Below are 19308 nucleotides of genomic sequence, written 5' to 3'. Positions count from 1 at the left end.
TTTTTTTTTTTTTTTTTTTTTTTTTTTTTTTTTTTTTTTTTTTTTTTTTTTTTTTTTTTTTTTTTTTGCTTCAACCAATATTTTAGGTTTATTTGATAACTATTTATTTTTTAATTTTTTAAAATTAAGCTTATAAATGTTACTTTCACCTCCAAGTTCTTTCTTTTGTTAACCATATTTTTTATCAATGTTTTAAAAACTAAAAAATTATCTTTTAAAAATTTGTTTTTGTTTTTGAAATTTAATTCAAAATTCAAATGTTTGTAAAAATCATAATAAGAAAAATGGAAAAAATGTGTTAATTTAAAAAATAAAGACAAAATTGTTATTGGAGGCTCCGGTTTTCATTTTCTAGATACAAAGTTGTTTTATGTTTACTTTTTGAAAACTAAACATTTGAATTCTTAATCAAATTTCTAAAAGAAAACATAATTTAGCTTTGAAAATATTTGTAAAAAATAGGATATCTTATTGGGAAGTTAAAACTTCAAGAGAGGAAAGAAAACAAATTTAGAGAGAGAAGTTTGAGTTGGTGAATGTCATTAGATAAAGGGAAAAAATGAAGGAAGGAATATGTTATAGAGATAAAAGAAGAGTTTAAAGAGAAGTTAGAAGCGGAGAAAAGTTGTAGAGGGAGGGAATATTTATATTTGGATGAAATATTGGAGAGGTAAAAAAATACGCTATAACTTTGATTTTGTAGGTTTACATTGCAATCATGGAAGGAGAATAAATTTGGTGTTGGGGGGTTTTATTGATTTGCCAAAAGGTTTTGAGGGCTTGTAAGAGAAACAGTATCTGAAAGCAGAGCATTCCTGGCGTAGGAGTAGTGGCAATAGTTTGAATAGATTGTGGTGGGAGGAGGGAATTCACGGAAACTTATTTACATAAATATTAAGCTCGGCGTTGGCGTTGGCGCTATCTTACTCACCCCATAGCTTTTCAGCTATAATAACAGTATCAGATTGGGGGTTGGAGGGGGGGGTAAAAAGCGCCTATGCAACTTGCACATTTCTTTTGGAGACAAAATTTAGCTCCATCTGTAAGGTGTATGTTACTTGGAGGACAACGGTCTACCCTAAAATAAAAGTCTACTATTACAGACCCCCCCATGTTTTTGATTTTCTAGGTCAGGGAAGAATCTTTTTTTTTTTTTTTCTTTCTTAAATGCGACTAAGACTAGTTTGGTAATTCTACTCTGGGTAATTTCTTTACACCCTTGTACTTTCTGTCCCTACTCTATTCCTGGCATCTCTTTTAATCTCTGAATCTCATACTTATTTTATTCTATTTCTCTATCCTCGCACAAAAAAGTTACTTTAGTCTTTATTATATATCTATCTCTCTTTTTATTATCATCTCTTCATTTATAAATCCAATAATATTATATATATTCAAACGTTTATTCTTTAAACAAGTATATCAATAAAATAAAATGAAAAATGTATACATGCGTAGGTAAAGTTTATGAAATAATTTATTGAAGGTACAGGTTCCAATTAAAAAAAGAAGAGAGAGGAAAAATAAAAATAAATAAATAAACAAGGGGAAAAAGTGTTGGACCCCAATATGAATATAAAAATGTGTAGAGAGTTTGATGGTCCGGATAGAGAATTCTCCAAATTTGAAATATGTCCCTGGAGGACTAAAAACAAGACATTTTGTTGTTAAACTCGAGGAATACCTACCAATATTAAAATAATAATAATATTAAAAAAAAAAAAAAAAAGCAGTTTAGTTGTGTACACAAAATTAGAAACCAAAGCAAAGCATATTGATTTGATTAAATGCAGAAAATTGTGGTAATAAGGTGATAAAGATAATGTTAATAATATAAGAGGCTGTAGTGTAGTGCAGAGCAGTGCAGGCGGCTATATACAACTATATTTCAAGTTGTGGGCACGATTATCGTTCCCAAGCAACCAATTGGTAGAACTACATAGTTCTTAAATAAATAAATAATATTATTTATTTGAAAGACAATAATGAGAGGGAAGAAGTGAAGTGTGAAGTATGGGTTTGGTGGATGATGTTAATTAATAATTATAATGCATAAAGAGAAGAGAGGTTAGTTGTATTTAAAGTAAATATATATATATATAATTAATCAAGTGTGGTGGTGGAGGAATAAGAGTGAGTGGCATATGGGAGAATTGAGATTGGTCAGGAAAGCATCTCTCCGTACAGGAAGAGAATGGGCGGTTAGTTGTTCCACCCTCCGCCCTCTTCTCCAATACATATAATCCTATATTTCCATTTAATATTTTGTTTTTTACAATTCACTTCGCCTCATAGTTCACACCACCACCCTGCGCATGCAATGCCCTACGTACGGCCTTCCACACTCTCTTTTTCCCCTTTTCCTATTATTAACATCAATTTAGACCCCTAAAGGACTCTTATTACCAATTAATCATTGCCCTTCTTATGATTTTAAATCAACTCCAATTTAGAAGTATAAATTCATATTAGAATGAGTGATCTACCCTAATCAAAATTGATGGCTCGTCAAAAAGTATAATAAAGGAATAGAATTAAGCGCAGTTGCATGGGTTAGGGTTTGTGGATACAGTCACTGTGTAGGCAATGAATGAATGGGCATAGGGGGAAGATGAGCAATAATTGAAGAGAGGGTTTGGTTTAGTCCTTGCTCCTTTGCAAAGAGATGGAGATGAGTAGTAAATGGGAAGAATGTTGGCAATAATGAAGCATTATTTTTTGGTTTTAATATGGGGGATTATATAAGTAGGGAAGTGGCATATAATTGAAGGGAGTATTATGGGGCGATGAGAGGGAAATGGGGGACATGGACATGCCCATGCATCATTCGTCTCTTGCAACCACAAATAATTGAAGTTTGAGGGACCAATTGGAAGGAAGGCTATAGGAATTTAGAGACCCATATATATATATATATATATATATGTATAAATCGAAAGAAAAAAAAAAGAAAAGAGAAAGAAGGGGCCCCCCATGCATGTATTTTGAAAACAGCATGATGTCGGAGCAACGTGGAAAGAGGGGGGATGATATTGAGAATAAATAAATAAATATATTGTTGTAGCGTCAAAGGCATCGCACGCACGGTGAAGACATTTGGAAAATCAAGAAGAAGTTAATGAATGAAGTCGGGATGGAAAAGCGAAGAGAAAGGGTTGATAGAATAATGCAAGTGGCCCATGAAAGGGGAAGAACATCCAGTTTTATTATTTGAATATATATGTGTGTGTGTGTGTGTGTATAAAGAAGGGTGGTGGTCCATTCATTATTAATTATTAGGCTAATAATATTATGAACCGGACACACAAAACCCAAAACCCAAAACACAAAACACAACACAGCGGGAAATGATGATGATGATGACTCGTACTTTTTTCGTTTCTGGATTACTTAGACACACATTCTGTGTACTCTCTACTTTTAAACTCATTAACAGCTAGCGGAGGGCAACATAAAGCCCCCTCTGGTCCTGCACCTTTCTGTACTTTATCATTAGTTTTTGTGTGGCTCTTGGGCGAGCCCCAGCCCCAGTACCTCCTCTCCTCCCATTTATCTCCCCACCTTCCTTTCTTATAATATCAATGCTTACACCATTATATCTCTACCTCTATCAATCTCCATCTCTCTCTATATATACACTACCAGAGGATGCCAAAGGCCACCCCTAAACATGAACTTACAATGATGAGTGCTTCTACAGCAGCAGCAGGAGGAGGAGGAGCAGCAGCAGCAGCAGCAGCAGCCGCCGGAGCCTTCTTTCGCCGCCTTTTCCCCCTCAATGCCCTTCCCCAAGGCCTCCCTCCCCACCAGGTACCTTTCTCTTCATTTCAGCTTATGCAAACACACACTGGTCCGACATGATTTTTAGAACCAAATAACCAAATAGGATGGGTGTTTGTGTTTGATGATGACGATGATGATGATACGTTTATGGTTGTGGGAATGGCATCCGTGCAGATGAAAGAGGAGTTGAAATCCCTGGCGAGGTTTTCAGGCCCCATAATAATGACGTCCTTTCTACTATACTCAAGGTCGGTTGTTTCAATGCTGTTCTTAGGTCATCTTGGGAAGGCAGAACTTGCTGGGGGTTCTCTCGCACTTGGGTTCGGGAACATAACCGGAATATCCATTCTGAGGGGCCTCTCCACGGGGATGGATCCCATTTGCTGCCAAGCTTTTGGGGCTAAGAGATGGTCAGTTCTGAGTCAAACCTTCCTCAAAACCCTGTGCCTCCTACTTCTTGTGTCCCTACCCATCTCCGTGTTATGGCTAAATATGGAACCCATCCTTCTTTGGTTAGGTCAGGACCCCGCCATCACTCAAGTCGCCAAGGTGTACATGCTCTTCTCCATCCCCGAATTGCTTGCCCAAGCGCACCACCTTCCCCTCCGGATCTTCTTGAGAACCCAAGGCATTACCACCCCGATTACCGTAGCTTCCATATGCTCTGCCCTCTTGCACCCTCCCATCAATTACTTTCTGGTCTCCTATTTGAACCTGGGCGTCGAGGGTGTCGCCCTCTCCCTCGCCTGGAACACCTTCAACCTCAACCTGGGCCTCATGCTCTACCTCGTGCTATCTAGCAAGCCCTTGAAGCCTTGGCATGGCGTCACCATTCTGTCCACGTTCCAGGGGTGGCAGCCTCTGTTGAGTTTAGCAGTCCCGAGCGCGGTGTCGGTGTGCTTGGAGTGGTGGTGGTACGAGATAATGCTGTTCCTTTGTGGGCTGCTGAGTAACCCCCAGAACACAGTGGCAGCCATGGGCATCCTCATCCAAACCACTGGAATGCTGTACATAGTTCCATTCTCGTTAAGCGCAGGAATCACGACACGCGTAGGGCAAGCCCTGGGGGCAGGGGAGCCCATTCGCGCCCAGTGGACGGCGGTGATAGGACTTTCCACGGGGTTGGCTTTTGGAGTGACGGCCTTCTTTTTCATGACGTCAGTGAGATCAGTATGGGGGAAATTGTACACAGATGAGCCGCAGATTCTTCACATGATCTCCTCCGCACTACCCGTGTTGGGTGTGTGTGAAATTAGTAACTCCCCGCAAACAGTGGCGTGTGGGGTTCTAACAGGAACCGCAAGACCCAAGTTAGGGGCAAGAATAAATCTGTACGCCTTCTACTTCATTGGCCTCCCGGTTGCAGTGGTTGCCACTTTCACCCTCAAGGCTGGCTTTCTGGGGCTGTGGATCGGACTGATGACGGCCCAGATATCGTGCTTGTGTATGCTGGTGCATACCCTGCTTCGAACGGATTGGATCCAGCAGAGCGCGAGGGCGGTGGAGATGGCGGCAATAGTGGGGGAGGAGAGTGGTAAGGAAGAGGAGGGCGTGGAATGCGGGCTGATGGAGGGGAATGAACAAGTGTAGCGGATTTGGTTAAAACAACAACACTTAGTCATACATGATTCATTCATGAACCCATTGTAATTCATTGTCTTACAGACCCAAAAAATCATTCTTTTCACTAAAAAAAGAAACCCCCTCCTCTCATCATCAAACACCTCACCTCTCTCTCGCTCGCTCTCTCCCCGATATTATTTTATAAACAAAAACTATGGTTCTAAACGTCACTAATATTAGATGTTATACATAATAATAATTTGACAAAAATAAAAGGTAGATAGATACATGAAGAATAATGAATATTAAGTGATTCAAGGCATTTTATTAGTGGATAGGTATGCGTATTCCCACGCCCACAGCCTCACGTCATCTTCCTCGTTCTTATTGGACGGGTATTCTCTCGTCACTCTCCTTATCACTTATCACTTATCTCACACACCATCCTCTCCCTTTATATCTACCTTTTTATATTTTTTATATTTTTTTTTTATATTACATGCATTTTCACACTTTTATCTTAATTATCAAATATATATATATACATACAGTCCTCCAACTCATTTTTTTTTAAATCGTAAAACATCAATATCCTCTTTAATATTTTTATAAACATTTCAATTTTGAAATATAAGTTCCTCTCAATTTCATATGCAAATTGGAATTTGAAGGGTATGGTGTTGACTTAAATTGAAAATTGTCACACTATTTTAGAACACCATAATATTGTTTCATGTCCTAATTATTTTTTTTGTCAAAAATTCTATACTTTAAAAGTAATTTTAATTTTTTTTAATTTTATAATTTAATCTTATGGCTTAAAAGGTTGTAAAACCTTAACTATGTTATAATTGGCACAAAAGAAACTAAACGAAGTATAAAAAACATCTGTTATTACCTGAACCAAAATAAATGAAAGTAATATTTTAAAGCATTGGAACGTAGAAGGCATAAAGCACCCTGTAACTTGAAATTGAATATATAAAGTTTTATTCAACTTTGAAAATATATGAGAAATAAAACTTAAAAAGTCCCTCTGACGAGAATAGGATGAGAAGAAGGTGGGTTGGAGAATTGAGCAGGGACTGACACGAACTATTCAGTATATCTCATGTTTTTGGGTGTTTTCCATTTTTATGTATCTCATCATCATCATTATTATTATTATCTGTCTTTTTCACTTCATTTTAGATATTTATGATACCATTCATCATTTCCTTTAGCAAGAGTCCAAACCCTAAATCAAAAAAGCCACCCGTACCAAATTTGAAATGGTCCTACCAATTACACTGCCTTTTTTTCCTTTTCTTTTTTCTTTTAATTTATTCTTCAAATTTGGTTTGATTCCTAAATACTGGTTTCCAATCAAGCTCATTCAAAATTTTGTGTACAATTTTAATGAATAATACTAATAAGAAAGAAGAAAAATGCTTTATTTCTATAAAGTTTTTGAAAAGGGTATATGCGAACACGAGGGGCACGAGATGAAAAGGTATATATATATATATATATGAAGCAATAATAATAATAAAGAAAATTGTAAGGAGAACATCAAAACCTTGTATCTCGGCCCATCCACGTGCGCAGATTTTATTGGACAACCATTTTTAATTTCTCTCTCTCTCTCTTTTCTTTCTTTGCGTTTTGAATTTTCACCCCTAAAGTTATCCGAAGTTGTCGTCGGAGCAGAGGGTTGGAATTATCTCGCAGCGGACTGCTTCTTCCGTCGCAGTGGGTAGAGAGAGAGTGTGTGAGTGTGTGCCGTTTCCTTTTCCATCTCTAGTGATAGAAACCGAGAGCTTTGCCTTGTTTGTTTATTATGTGTTTAGATGCTTATTCAACTCCAACTTAGATAGCGACCCCATCCATTTTTCTTATTGCTTTCCTTTCTCCTATATACTTTCCTCCCAAATTTTGGCTTCAGCTGTAAGTTATTTATTTTATTTATTTTTCTAGGGTTTGTTTGCTTAGGTTAGGCCGAGGAGGACGCTTTGAAATCAAGCAAAGCCATGTGCACAGTTTTAAGCTTGCGATTCTCCCGATGTTTAAACCGTAAAAGGGCGTCCGGGATAGGCGAGCTACATTTTTTTGTTGGAAAAGGGGGATAAGTTTTATTCCAAATCGATCGCTTATTCTTCTTCTTATTATTATATAAACTCTGATTTTCTTTTCGTTTATGTCAAAATCGTAGAACAGGTGTTCAAGTTTTTGGTGCTGTGAATGGGTTCATTTGGTTACAATAGTTGAGATTTAGTTTGGTGGTTTGAAGATGTTCTACTGATTGGCCACCGAGAAATGTGAATCACTGAAGTAATGTTAGCTTTGGATTAAGTTTGTCCACAACGTATCAGTATGAGGAAGTATACAATAATTTGAGGGTGCACTATGAATTGTAACGAGGAGAATAGAGGGGGAGATGATAGGGAAACTGAGGCGCCAGTTTTGAGGAACTCTGTTGAGGCAGAAGGGAAACCAGTCATCCAGAATGGATCCATAACAGACCAACACTTGACCATCGATGATAATCTTCTCGTTGATCCAAAATTACTGTTTATTGGATCCAAGATCGGCGAGGGTGCTCATGGGAAGGTTTATGAAGGCAGGTCTGTGTGATTCATTTGTCTCAAAATTTGTTGTAAACATTGTTGCTTCTTACAGCCTTGGCTTGAAGAACCTGATAGTTTAGAAATAATGAAGTGACAAACAATTTGCTTATCTACGTAGTTTGTTGATTTCGTATGTATCTAACCTCCATATCTGATATGCTTTTATTTAAGTACACTCCATAGACGAGTCTCTTAGAATCTGACGTAGTAGCTGTTTTGAGGAAATGTTTGAAAAATAAGGCTTATATAACTGCAAGTTCCGACTCTTATGACACAGAGGCTCTAGACAAACTGATATGTGCTTCCTACGATAAAAATGGTGCACGTCTCGACGGTCACTGAACAAATTATTTGTTCCAGAGCTTGATCATGAATGTCACGGAACTAAGCCTGTTCGTATTTTAATTAGTTCTTTCTACAAATCCTTGCATCACATTTTGTACTTGTACGCAGAGAGAGTGCATAGTTGCGACAAGCTAGTGGAGTCTGCTAAGTGATTGAAGTCCATTTGTATTTTTTCCAGGTACCGGAACCAAATTGTGGCCGTTAAAGTTCTTCATCGAGGGAGTACTGCAGAAGAAAGGGCAGCGCTTGAAAATCGTTTTGCCCGTGAAGTAAATATGATGTCCCGAGTAAAACATGAAAATCTTGTCAAGGTGAGGAAATCAAGTTGAAGTCTGCCTGCATTTTTAAAACCTATGTTTTTAAAGTATAAATATAATATTTTCTATATTCACATTCCATGTTTTTTATTTTACCAAATATAGCAAGATATTTGCTTTGCAGTTTCTTGGAGCTTGTAAAGAACCTCTAATGGTGATAGTTACAGAGCTATTACCAGGAATGTCACTCAGGAAGTATCTGATGAATAATCGTAAGCAACAGCTGGACCCTCGGCTGGCCATTAACTTTGCTTTGGATATTGCTCGTGCTATGGATTGTCTACATGCAAATGGGATTATACATAGAGATCTCAAACCTGGTAATCCTCACTCATCTCTACTTGCTATTGTAAGCTAGACAACATGTGATGTAGAACTTGCAAATGCATGAAGGTTCTCTGGATGATATTTGAAGATTTCTCAACCATCTTTCTCCATCAACTTCTTCAATTCGTTGATTTTCTATGTGATGATAATTGTTTCGGTGAATCTGAAGAGAGTTTTGAGTAATGTGTACTTCTTTCGTGGCATGAATTTTAGAATCAGGATTATTTCTAATGTTTCGTTACTTCAATATATGGGGTTACTACTGCTTCCTGGTATGTACTTTTTAAGGTATCTGGATGTAATGTATCAATGTTTCCAAACTCAAATGGGGATTCAATTTATGAATTACATGTATCCAGTAATATTATGCAGACTCTTACAAATTAGAATGAATTGGTATATATACTGCTTCTATGTATGTGTCCCAATACTTACATTAGTAAACCACTTGCATTGCAGATAATTTGTTGCTTACTGCAAACCAAAGGTCTGTGAAGCTTGCAGACTTTGGACTTGCTAGAGAAGAATCTGTGACCGAGATGATGACTGCAGAAACAGGGACTTACCGCTGGATGGCTCCTGAGGTGTTCTACTTTAACCTCTTTTTTAATGTTGTGTGAGGATTGCTTTATTATTGATTGGGTTTTGTTGCACCGTTGCATTGGTGTGTGTTTGCAGCTATATAGCACTGTGACATTGCGGCAGGGAGAGAAGAAGCATTACAACAACAAGGTGGACGTTTACAGCTTTGGAATTGTGTTATGGGAACTGTTGACCAACCGAATGCCATTTGAAGGGATGTCCAATTTGCAAGCTGCATATGCTGCTGCTTTCAAGGTGTCTGCCAACATTTTGTTTATTTCGATGCATTTCTTTCCATTTTGTTCCTTTTCTTCCAAGATATGTGACCATTGGATACTGTGGTCTGAGAATGCAGCAAGAGAGACCGAGTATTCCAGGCGACATACCTCCAGATCTAGCATTTATCGTACAGTCGTGTTGGGTGGAAGATTCTAAGATGAGGCCCAGCTTCAGCCAGATCATCCGCATGCTTAATGCATATCTATTTACACTCCCACCTCCTTCTTCGCCGTCTTCACCGTCTTCACCAAAATCTGACACAACGGAGACACCAACGTCTAGTAATGGTACCATCACCGAGTTCTCTGCTCGTGCAAGAGGAAAGTTTGGATTCCTTCGCCAACTGTTTGCTGCTAAGAGGGCTAAGAACTCGCAATAAGGGCTATAATTTTTGAATGCCTTGTTTTCTTTTCCACATGGAGAAAAGGACATGCCTGTGGCGCAAGAAATAGGATGAAGGGTGTGGAAAAGGAAGGAAGGAAGGGTGTGAATGGGGGAACCCGTTGACCAAATAATAAAACGAGAAAGAGAGAACTTCCAAAATTGTTTAGTTTAGTTGATTTGGGTTGCATAGGAAGGGTACATAGACCTGTGACTATTCACTCTCACAATCAAAATTTACTCACCAAAAAAGGAAACGACCTTTCTTTTGAAATCTATACACCCAATATTAATTTTGAGACTGGTGATATCACAATGCAGAACCACAGTTAAGAACAAGCAGTCAGCAGAATGTAGAGGATATATCCATTTCATGGATGCTGATCAGAGATGTTACATATCCATTTCATTAATATATTTTTTATTTAAAAAACTTTGAACATTGTAATAATTTAAAAATATTTGCTTCACACTTGAAATATTGAGAAAGTGAGAAAAGGAACAAAAAATGGCCCATTTTTGGTGAATTAATGGATAGAATGCAATGCGGCGGCTTTTCAAATTTGCTTCACAGGGTTCATCACAAAAGCAACCAGCCCGCCCAATGCTTCCACTTGTTAGTCGCTGAAGCATTTGCCTTTGTTCAGGAATATGGAACATGGTGCTGAAAGGTCCCCTTTCTTACATACTTCCCAAGCTTCTCCGTCTCTCCTCCATGAAAGAACTGGAACTGGCTCATGCATTCATCGTCAAAGCTGGTCTCTGCAATCACATTCCTGTAATGACGAAGCTAATTGCCTTCTCATCCCTTTCTCCATCAGGAAGTCTCCCTCATGCTCATGCTTTGTTCCAAGACACTTCCATGGACGATTCTTTCATTTGTAACACCATGATTCGTGCCTACTCCAACACCGTTTTCCCCCTTAAAGCTTTGCTTGTTTACAACCATATGCAACGTATGGATGTTCATTCTGATCATTTCACCTACAATTTTGTGCTCAAGGCTTGTGCAAGAGCTATCAAATGCACTGAAAAGGACGACCAATGTTTTGGCCACGATATCATTTCACGCAAGGGCGCTGAAATTCATACCCGCGTACTGAAATTGGGGCTCCATCAAGATCATCACGTCCAGAATTCATTGCTTCTAATGTACTCTGGGTGTGGCTTGGTAGTTTTTGCTCGTAGGCTTTTCGAAGAAATGACTGTGAGAAGTGCTGTTTCATGGAACATTATGATGTCGGCTTACAATCGAGTTCATGACTATAAGTCAGCGGATGCTCTTCTTCAATTGATGCCTCAGACAAATGTAACGTCTTGGAATACCGTATTGGCACGCTATATTGGGTTGAATAATCTTGTAGCAGCACGAAAGGTGTTTGAAGAAATGCCTGAGAGGGACGTTGTATCTTGGAACTCTATTATTGCCGGTTATGTGAAGGCTAAAGATTACAGGAGAGCTGTGGAGGTGTTCCATAGCATGAAACAGTCGGGCATTAGATCAACTGAAGTAACGTTTATATCTATTTTGGGCGCCTGTGCTGAAATGGGTTCATTGGAGATGGGGAAGAAAATCCACGGGTCCTTGAAAGCGGAGCATTACAGAATTGAAGGATATCTAGGTAATGCCATGGTTGATATGTACGCTAAATGTGGGGAGCTTAGCTTAGCTTTGGAGGTATTCAACGAAATGGAGATGAAGCCTGTAAGTTGCTGGAACGCGATGATTATGGGTTTGGCAGTTCATGGCCACTGTGAGAGAGCTTTGGAGATGTTTGATTCCATGGAGGCAGGGAATGATGATCACAAACCCAATCGGGTGACTTTCGTGGCTATTCTGATTGCCTGTAGTCACAAGGGTCTGGTTGCAGAAGGACGTCATTTTTTAAGTCTGATGATTAACAAATACAAGATAATGCCGGACTTAAAGCACTACGGTTGCATGGTTGACCTTCTCAGCAGATGGGGTTTTTTGCAGGAAGCATACGAGATGATCAAAAGTTGCCCTTTCAGTTCATGCGCTGTTGTGTGGAGAACGTTGTTGGGTGGTTGTAGAGTACACAGACATGTAGAATTGGGCGAGGAAGCGTTCTGCAAACTGGGAGAGTTGGAGGCAAGGAAGGATGGAGATTATGTTCTATTGTCAAACATCTACGCTCAAGAAGAGCGGTGGGATGATGTGGGACGACTGAGAAACGAGATGATTGAGTGTGGCGTTTGCAAGAAAGCTGGATCCAGCCACGTTAAAATTCAATAGTCCAAGGCTTTTACGGGAGAAACAATGGTGTTGATTATTTAAGCTACCAGCCCTTTTGGAAACGTTTTTCAGCCCACTGCTTTTGTGTGATCAACGGTTTCTCTATGGATTCTTCTCGCTTACCAACAGCCCAAAACAAACGGTTCGGATGGAAAAGCTTTCAGTGACATCATTTCTACATTTATTTGAATCTTTGTTCTCACAATATATTTATTTATTTTAGTTGAGATAAGAGTGGTGTTTAATTTGTAGAAGGGGAATGAGAATGTGATATTTACAAGTATTTCAGCGAAGGGTATGGCGTATTGAGGTGGATGCGTGGGATTAAGGCTTTGTGTGTACGTTGGTTGGGATGTATGATACTCATACCTACTCATTTAAATGCCCAATTGATTGTCGCTATTTTTGTCCCAACAGCGTGGCCTAACTGGATGGAGCAACCTCGAAGCCTAACCTTTGGTTAAATAACAAATTTTACTTTTCTTTCCCCTCTTTTTTGGGAAACAACTTTCCACCATATCAATTGTGTTTTACCAATTTTATTCATTCTTTTCGTCTTCCTGAAAAGTATCTGAATTTAAAGTTCCAATGAACCTTGGGAAGAGAATCAAAACCCTATCGTCCAAGAGCCCCCATACATAGAGGTACCAAATCTCGCTCAGTTCCACATTTTCCCTCTTCTCCCTCTTTCTCTCTCTTGCAGAAAGACAAGACACCCATTAATTGGCTTTCGGAAAACAGTGACACGTGGTCGGCCATGTCTCGACTAGCATGGGCTTCGTTCTAGGCCGTCGGTCATGCCATCCTAGTCCAATTCATATGCATTTATTGGACGTCTGAGGTCCACCTCCTCATCAATGAGTTCCCACTCTACTACTTAATTCACTAAATCCACGACGTTCTCGAATATTCTTAACAATTTTAAATTACGACTAATTGGAAGGGAGGGGTTAAAGATAAAACGACACATATGGGTGTGGTATTTGATTAAAATTGAATGAGAATTGAGTGTAGCCCAGTAGGCAGCAGGGTGAAGTAAAAATGTATGCATTATTAGGCACCGCCAGGGTGGAACACATGAAGGGTGAAAGATATAAGTATGGAAAATGGAAGAGAGTAATAAAAGGTAATAATGGAAGGGGTTGGGTCCACATCGAGTGAAGACCCAACTACCACCAACCACCTTCCTGGTTGCCTCATAAATTGTGAGTTTGAAATGGGTTGCATGTAGGAGTGGAGTTGGCTATATAAACAGCGGCACCCAAGAGGGGATGATCCACACAGCAAAATAAGCTATAACAGAATTTAGTGAGTTTCATCGACAAGAGAAGAGGAGAAGAGGAGAGGAGAAAATGGAGAGAAGCATGAAGATGGCGATTGTTGTGGGTGTTGTTTTGATGTGCATGGTAGTGGGTGAAGCGGCTATTTCATGCGGGACAGTGGCTAGCTCAGTGGCGCCGTGCATCCCATATTTGAGAAATCCATCCACAGGTCTTCCAGCAGCATGTTGCAGTGGCATAAGGTCCTTGAACAGCCAAGCCTCCACCTCTGCCGATCGACGCACCGCTTGCAACTGCTTGAAGTCTGCTGCGAATAGCGTCTCTGGGATCAACTATAATGCCGCGTCTAGCCTTCCAAGCAAGTGTGGCGTCAGCATTCCTTATAAGATCAGTCCCAGCACCGACTGCAACAAGTAAGTACATCCTATGCTTCTACGTTTGTCTTGGTTTTTATGTAAGGAATTATGTCTCATATTGGTTTCATTTGACATTGGTTGCAGGGTGAACTGAGAGTGGAGGTGATGTTAGCGTAGACGAAGCTAGCTTGCTTTAATTCCCATAGCAGTACCAGAATGAATAAGAGCATGGGTGGTTTCCTGCTTTTACTATCTCTTTTTCTTTGTTTCCATTAGTGAGCGTGTTGTATGGGATTCCAATGACACACGTGTCATTGCGAGTTCTAATATATTATAAAAATATTAATCTATTTCCTCTTTTTCTACATTATTGATCATTGATAATGTTATATATAGAGATATTATAAGTGGTGATTAATAACGTCAATTCCATATGTATAATAATGACAATGACAAGAAGCCACCCACAACATGATTTAGAATAATTTTCCAAACCTATCCAACTAAATTTTATGAGGACACCATCAAAGTCAATTTGTGAATTAATCTCAACCAACACCTAATTCTTTTGGTTTTCAAAGCACAACACACCTCTTATCCTCACTTGACTAAATGAATCCATCCATGACTATTTGTTTTAATTATTAAACTTATTCTACCACGTAACAAGGCTGTTCATTGAAATTGGACCTTCTCCACACTCTTCGTATTGATGATTTTCGGTATGCTAGGATTCTTCCTTGTATCTTAATTATCTCTGGTACGTTAAGCCCGGTAATGCTAATAAGGAGGAGCAGCTTTTGTGAGGACAAAATTCGCAATTACGTGACCGGAAATACGGTTGAGAAGACTTTTGGAGCACGAAGTTAATCATTATCTGCTTATTGCATGCTACACTTTATAGCTCATACTCACTTCACACCTCTAATCACTAATAATTATATTGTCAGCCTTCTAACTGAAGACGAAATCTCATTGGCAGGTGGTTCTTGAAACTGGTGCTGTTGTTAATGCCCCTCTGTTTATAAACATAGGCGACAGTATAGTCAATTACACGAGCCGGGCTTGAAGGTTTCCAGTACTCCTCTGAACAGCAATTGTTTTGTTGATTCTTTTGATCTCGTTGTGGGGATTGAGCACGTCAAATATCACCAATGGGGCTGCAAACATTGTCTCCCTCTACTCTGCTCTTTTTTGACTACTAACATTTGGCTATTTAGTTGGCGTTCAAGTTTATCTCAAGAATACCAATTTAGCAAAGGATGAACCTATGTGAAGCAGTTAGCTTGTATCTGAAAGTATGCCAAAACTAAATCACTCATTGGCAGGAATTGTTAAAATTAAATTCTGGAATAACATGGTTACTGTGGCTCATCAGTTTTCTTTGATAAAATTAATATGTATATTTGGGCTTAACTGCACGCCCGCTCGTGGCAGGAGCATTTCTCATGAGTACGTTTCGTTACCGAGGCCTCTTCGTGGGTTTAATACCTCGTTTCAAAGCCAGGCCATATACGCTACAAGCACTAAGCCACATTCCTTCTTCATTTAGCTCCTCGATAATCAGGTCAAAGGAAATTCTGCTGAAACGGATTCCATGCCCCAAAACACACAATGCTTCACTGGCGCTTCCGCTGTGACAAAGCGCTTGAACCATAACGTCGATGGTAATCGCCCATGGAGAGTACCCTTTTCCAATCATATGATGCAAATTTGCCAAAGCCTCAGAAGTCCTGTTTCCTGAACAGAGTGCTTGGATCAGCAGGCCATATGTACTCCGATCAATAACTTGAAATTCGTTCTTCATTTTCTCGAACACTTGATGGGCATCTTCCAATAGGTCCTTTTCTTTCCAGGTTCTCCTGCATAACGCTCTCATGAAGGTATTCATCATTTTTTCTTCGATGCTGTGGCCTGAGCTAACCATTTCCTTGTATGTCCTCAAGGCTGTTCGGATTTTACCCCATTTTATCAGCCCGTGCAGCAGAGTGCTATAACTAATGCGATCGGGCGTGCAGTTCATTTGCTTCATTTTCTTCAACACACGGATCCCATCCAATGGCCTGCCCTCCTTGCAGTAGCCATTGAAGAGGGTGTTGAAAGTAACTACACTTGGTTTAACACCATTTCCCTCAGCTTCACTGAGCAATTCCATTGCCTCGTCTGATCGGCCTACCTTACACAAGCCATCCATGAGAGCCGTGTACGTGTAAATATCAGGTATCAAGCTATCCTTCTTCATTTCCGTCACCATTTCGCATGCCTCTTCCACTCTCCCAACGTAACATAGCCCTTTCAACAAACAATTGTATGCCTGAACCGTTGGCTTGCGTCCATTCCTTCCCACGAGCTCGACCATTTCTAAAGCTTTCTGCATTTTACCCCTTTTGCAGAAAGCATTCACGAGAACTGTGATGGTTGCATCGTTTGGATTACAACCCCTTCCCAGCATTTGGCCTAAAACCCTAGCCGCATTATCTAAATCTCCTTTCTTGCAATAGCACCTTATCATGATGGAAAATGTTCTAGAATTTGGGACCAAACCATAAGATGTTAAATTGGATAACAGTTTTAGGGCAAGATCGAGCTCATCTTCTGAGACGAATTCCATGAACAGGTCATTGAATTCACATATGTTCTGAATCTCACAACTTTTCTGAGACATGATGAAAATTTCAGTCCCTTCTTCCGACGGTATTGGCAGTGATTTAATTCTGTCGGCAACATTTTGAATGGTCATTCTAGTGGGGATCTGAATCCCCAGTTTGAAAGGTGAGGCGTGAACATGGTGATTGAAACTAAACCCGCCATTACAGACGGAATGGGGTCGTTTATTCGCGCTACGCCTATCATTTGCTTCGATAAAGTTGGCACCGAAAGGCGTATCTGTGGAAGAGAGCGGAAGAGTTGTGAGGAAAGACGGGCGAAGGGCGAGACGCATTCGTTTATGTTGGGATTTCTATGGAAGGAAAGATCGGTTTTTGCAGAGATTATTGGATGGGAAGCTGAAGTTGCTGGAGTGCACGTCAGGGTGAAATTGGGTTTGGTCTGTATCTCCAGAAATTGGGAGATTGGAGAACGGAGGGGACTCAAAGACGAAGTTGTTTGGGCCTCCAGTGACTTGACTTGAGCCCAGTCCGCTCCATGGCATTGATAGCTAGAACAGCCCAAAATCTTGAAGGAGAAAGTTGGTTAAAATAACTTAATAAAGAAAGGAATACAGAATAATTATCCCAGTGTTAATTACTTCAACTACAAATGAAAATCACTGAATCAGTTGATTGATTGACATTCGAGTATCCTGTTCCGATGCAAGAAAATAGACAAGGAAAGCAGGGGGACGCAGATTGACAACATTGAGAAAAAATCAAAGGCGCATGGATTTACTGAGGGCTTTCCAAGACAAGGGGTTTCTGAAATCTGGAAGTTCCTTCTTTGCCCTACTCTTTCTCTTTCTCCCCAAAATGGGTTTGAGTAACTTATTGATAATCTTGTTGAAGTTGAATGTGGATCCACGGCCTCCTTTTCTGGGCTGATTACTACTTGTTGTTGCCAAGTATGGTAGCCGAACTGAGCCTGAGGCACTAAGTTGCGGCTGCGGTTGAGACCTCAACGTCCTCGGCTCCGAAAGACTCCGCCCCAGAATCGCTTGGTTTAGTCGCGCCTCAAAGCTCAGTCTCTCGTATTGGTCCAACAAGTTGCTGTGTTCGTCCCCAAATTTCTTAACCACTGCCATCTCTTCTAGATATTGCCAATGGATGCTTGTGTATATATTATTTTTTCTTTCTTATGCGGGAAGCTCAAAAGCCAAAGTTTGTTTCTTTTGTCTCTTTCAAGGCCTCGGCTGGGACTGTGTGGAATAAGGAACCCAAAGCAACAAAAACCAAGGACCCAATGCAAACTGATTAAACCACCGAGAAGCTAAACCCATTAGTTAAGTGTGCCTTTATTTGGACCAATAGCCTACATTCTCTTTTTATTGCTTGCTAGGGAGCAACAAGCAAGGAATCTTGTTTATTCTCCTTCGATGGCTTATTGGATACTAAAGGACTTAACTAGGCCAGTCTTTTGGTTGAGTCAAAAAGTTTTTTCGGCCCAATTTTGGGATCAACCGTGAGTAAAAGTGGCAATTGATGTCAACAAAAACAGGCTCGAACAAGGATTAGGTCGGGCTCTAAGCCTTACCCTCGAAAGTCATGGTTGTAGTATGAGTTTGGGCATGCGCCTCTAGAATTAAGTGTTTATATGACATATGAATGCTCGCCAAATTTGGTATTGATTGAACACTCGACGGGCGCTGTACAAGACCATATGTTGAGCATTGTTGGAGTCTCACATTGGCTAATTAAGGGGAAGATTATGGGTTTATAGGTAAGGGACACTATCTCTATTGCTATGTAGCTTTTTGGGGAAATGAAAAGTAAAGTCATGAGAGTTTATGATCAAAGTGAACAGTATCATATCAATGTGGATGTTCGTTGTTCCTAACATAATTTTAAAGTCATGTCCTTATCTTAACTTAGCTATGTCAATAGAATGGTCTAGCGTTGAATAAAACATTTGTAAGCCTCGAAAGTAAAGTCACAATGACTCAGATGTCAAACAAAGAAGTTGCGAGCCTGAGGAAGTTCAATAGTGTACTTTGTTTGAGAAGAGGATTATTGGTGTAATATTCAGTTTTTTTCTAAAGAGAATAAATAAATGTGTATTGAGGTCCGACAACGACAACATTTTGGTATTAATATAGTATGAGGCATTTTGGAGAAAACAAAAGCAAAGTAACGAGAGTTTATGCTCAAAGTGGACAATAACATATTAATGTAGAGGTTCGTTGTTCCCAACAATGACGGTTGACAAAAATCATGTCTACTTCTATCAGACCTCATAATGTAGAATAGGGGAGACATGTGTCGCAGCGTGGGCGACATTGGGCTCCAACCTATGTGTTGGAGGTAAATATATGAACTCGCTATTCTGGTGGATTGTTGTTGCAATGATATAATTGACTCATGAATCAATTCTGGATAGACATGTCCGAGCCCAAGTTATGATAGATGATGACTTGGCCTACTCTAGAGGCAAATCGAATGTAGTTAGAGACTATTGAACATGTATGCACATGCGACATGTTTTCCACCGGACAAACCTAGTTTCAATTTACTCTTCTGTCATGGTGGCTTCTAGTTTTTTTTTTTTTTTTTTTTTTTTTTTTTTTTTTTTTTTTTTTTTTTT

At 39.6% G+C, this 19308-nt stretch overlaps 5 protein-coding genes and 1 long non-coding RNA gene across 12 annotated transcripts in view; 4 read left to right on the top strand and 2 right to left on the bottom strand.

Moving 5' to 3' along the window:
• LOC111481433 overlaps positions 1–1248 on the bottom strand; it is a 19355-nt gene extending 18107 nt beyond the window's left edge. The window contains exon 1 of the long non-coding RNA XR_002718054.1: positions 1239–1248. This is a non-coding gene — a long non-coding RNA (uncharacterized LOC111481433). The remainder of the gene's footprint in view (positions 1–1238) is intronic.
• Positions 1–5506, top strand: part of LOC111481417 (protein DETOXIFICATION 53) — a 10045-nt gene extending 4539 nt beyond the window's left edge. For all 3 annotated transcript variants that reach the window (XM_023126818.1, XM_023126815.1, XM_023126816.1), the window contains 2 exons: positions 3701–3810; positions 3958–5506. In XM_023126818.1, the coding sequence (XP_022982586.1) occupies positions 3701–3810; positions 3958–5373 (1526 nt within the window). In that variant the 3' untranslated portion in view covers positions 5374–5506. The remainder of the gene's footprint in view (positions 1–3700; positions 3811–3957) is intronic.
• A 1505-nt stretch (positions 5507–7011) lies between these two features.
• On the top strand, positions 7012–10519 carry LOC111481423 (serine/threonine-protein kinase HT1-like). Of its 5 annotated transcripts, none has more exons than XM_023126826.1 (7): positions 7012–7128; positions 7318–7949; positions 8476–8608; positions 8739–8934; positions 9401–9525; positions 9620–9778; positions 9879–10519. In XM_023126826.1, the coding sequence occupies exons 2-7, from the start codon at positions 7732–7734 to the stop codon at positions 10179–10181; spliced, it is 1134 nt and encodes a 377-aa protein (XP_022982594.1). In that variant the 5' UTR covers positions 7012–7128; positions 7318–7731; the 3' UTR covers positions 10182–10519. The 5 variants fall into 5 exon arrangements, with proteins under 5 accessions (XP_022982594.1, XP_022982593.1, XP_022982596.1 ...); XM_023126825.1 differs by having other exon boundaries at positions 7012–7272; positions 7543–7949; XM_023126828.1 differs by having other exon boundaries at positions 7012–7272; positions 7538–7949.
• A 67-nt stretch (positions 10520–10586) lies between these two features.
• On the top strand, positions 10587–12829 carry LOC111481418 (pentatricopeptide repeat-containing protein At5g15300-like). The gene has a single exon (XM_023126819.1). The coding sequence runs from the start codon at positions 10842–10844 to the stop codon at positions 12438–12440; it is 1599 nt and encodes a 532-aa protein (XP_022982587.1). The 5' UTR covers positions 10587–10841; the 3' UTR covers positions 12441–12829.
• Positions 12830–13701: 872 nt separating this feature from the next.
• On the top strand, positions 13702–14441 carry LOC111481432 (non-specific lipid-transfer protein 1-like). Its single transcript, XM_023126839.1, has 2 exons — positions 13702–14133; positions 14221–14441. Exons 1-2 carry the CDS (start codon positions 13793–13795, stop codon positions 14228–14230), a joined length of 351 nt encoding a protein of 116 aa, XP_022982607.1. The 5' UTR covers positions 13702–13792; the 3' UTR covers positions 14231–14441.
• Positions 14442–15327: 886 nt separating this feature from the next.
• On the bottom strand, positions 15328–18212 carry LOC111481420 (pentatricopeptide repeat-containing protein At5g64320, mitochondrial-like). Its single transcript, XM_023126821.1, has one exon. The coding sequence runs from the start codon at positions 17015–17017 to the stop codon at positions 15539–15541; it is 1479 nt and encodes a 492-aa protein (XP_022982589.1). The 5' UTR covers positions 17018–18212; the 3' UTR covers positions 15328–15538.
• Between the last annotated feature and the right edge of the window lie 1096 nt (positions 18213–19308).

Source organism: Cucurbita maxima, unplaced genomic scaffold (assembly GCF_002738345.1).
Source record: "Cucurbita maxima cultivar Rimu unplaced genomic scaffold, Cmax_1.0 Cma_Scf00007, whole genome shotgun sequence".
Lineage (NCBI taxonomy): Eukaryota > Viridiplantae > Streptophyta > Magnoliopsida > Cucurbitales > Cucurbitaceae > Cucurbita > Cucurbita maxima.
This window is presented reverse-complemented; position numbering and strand designations above follow the sequence as displayed.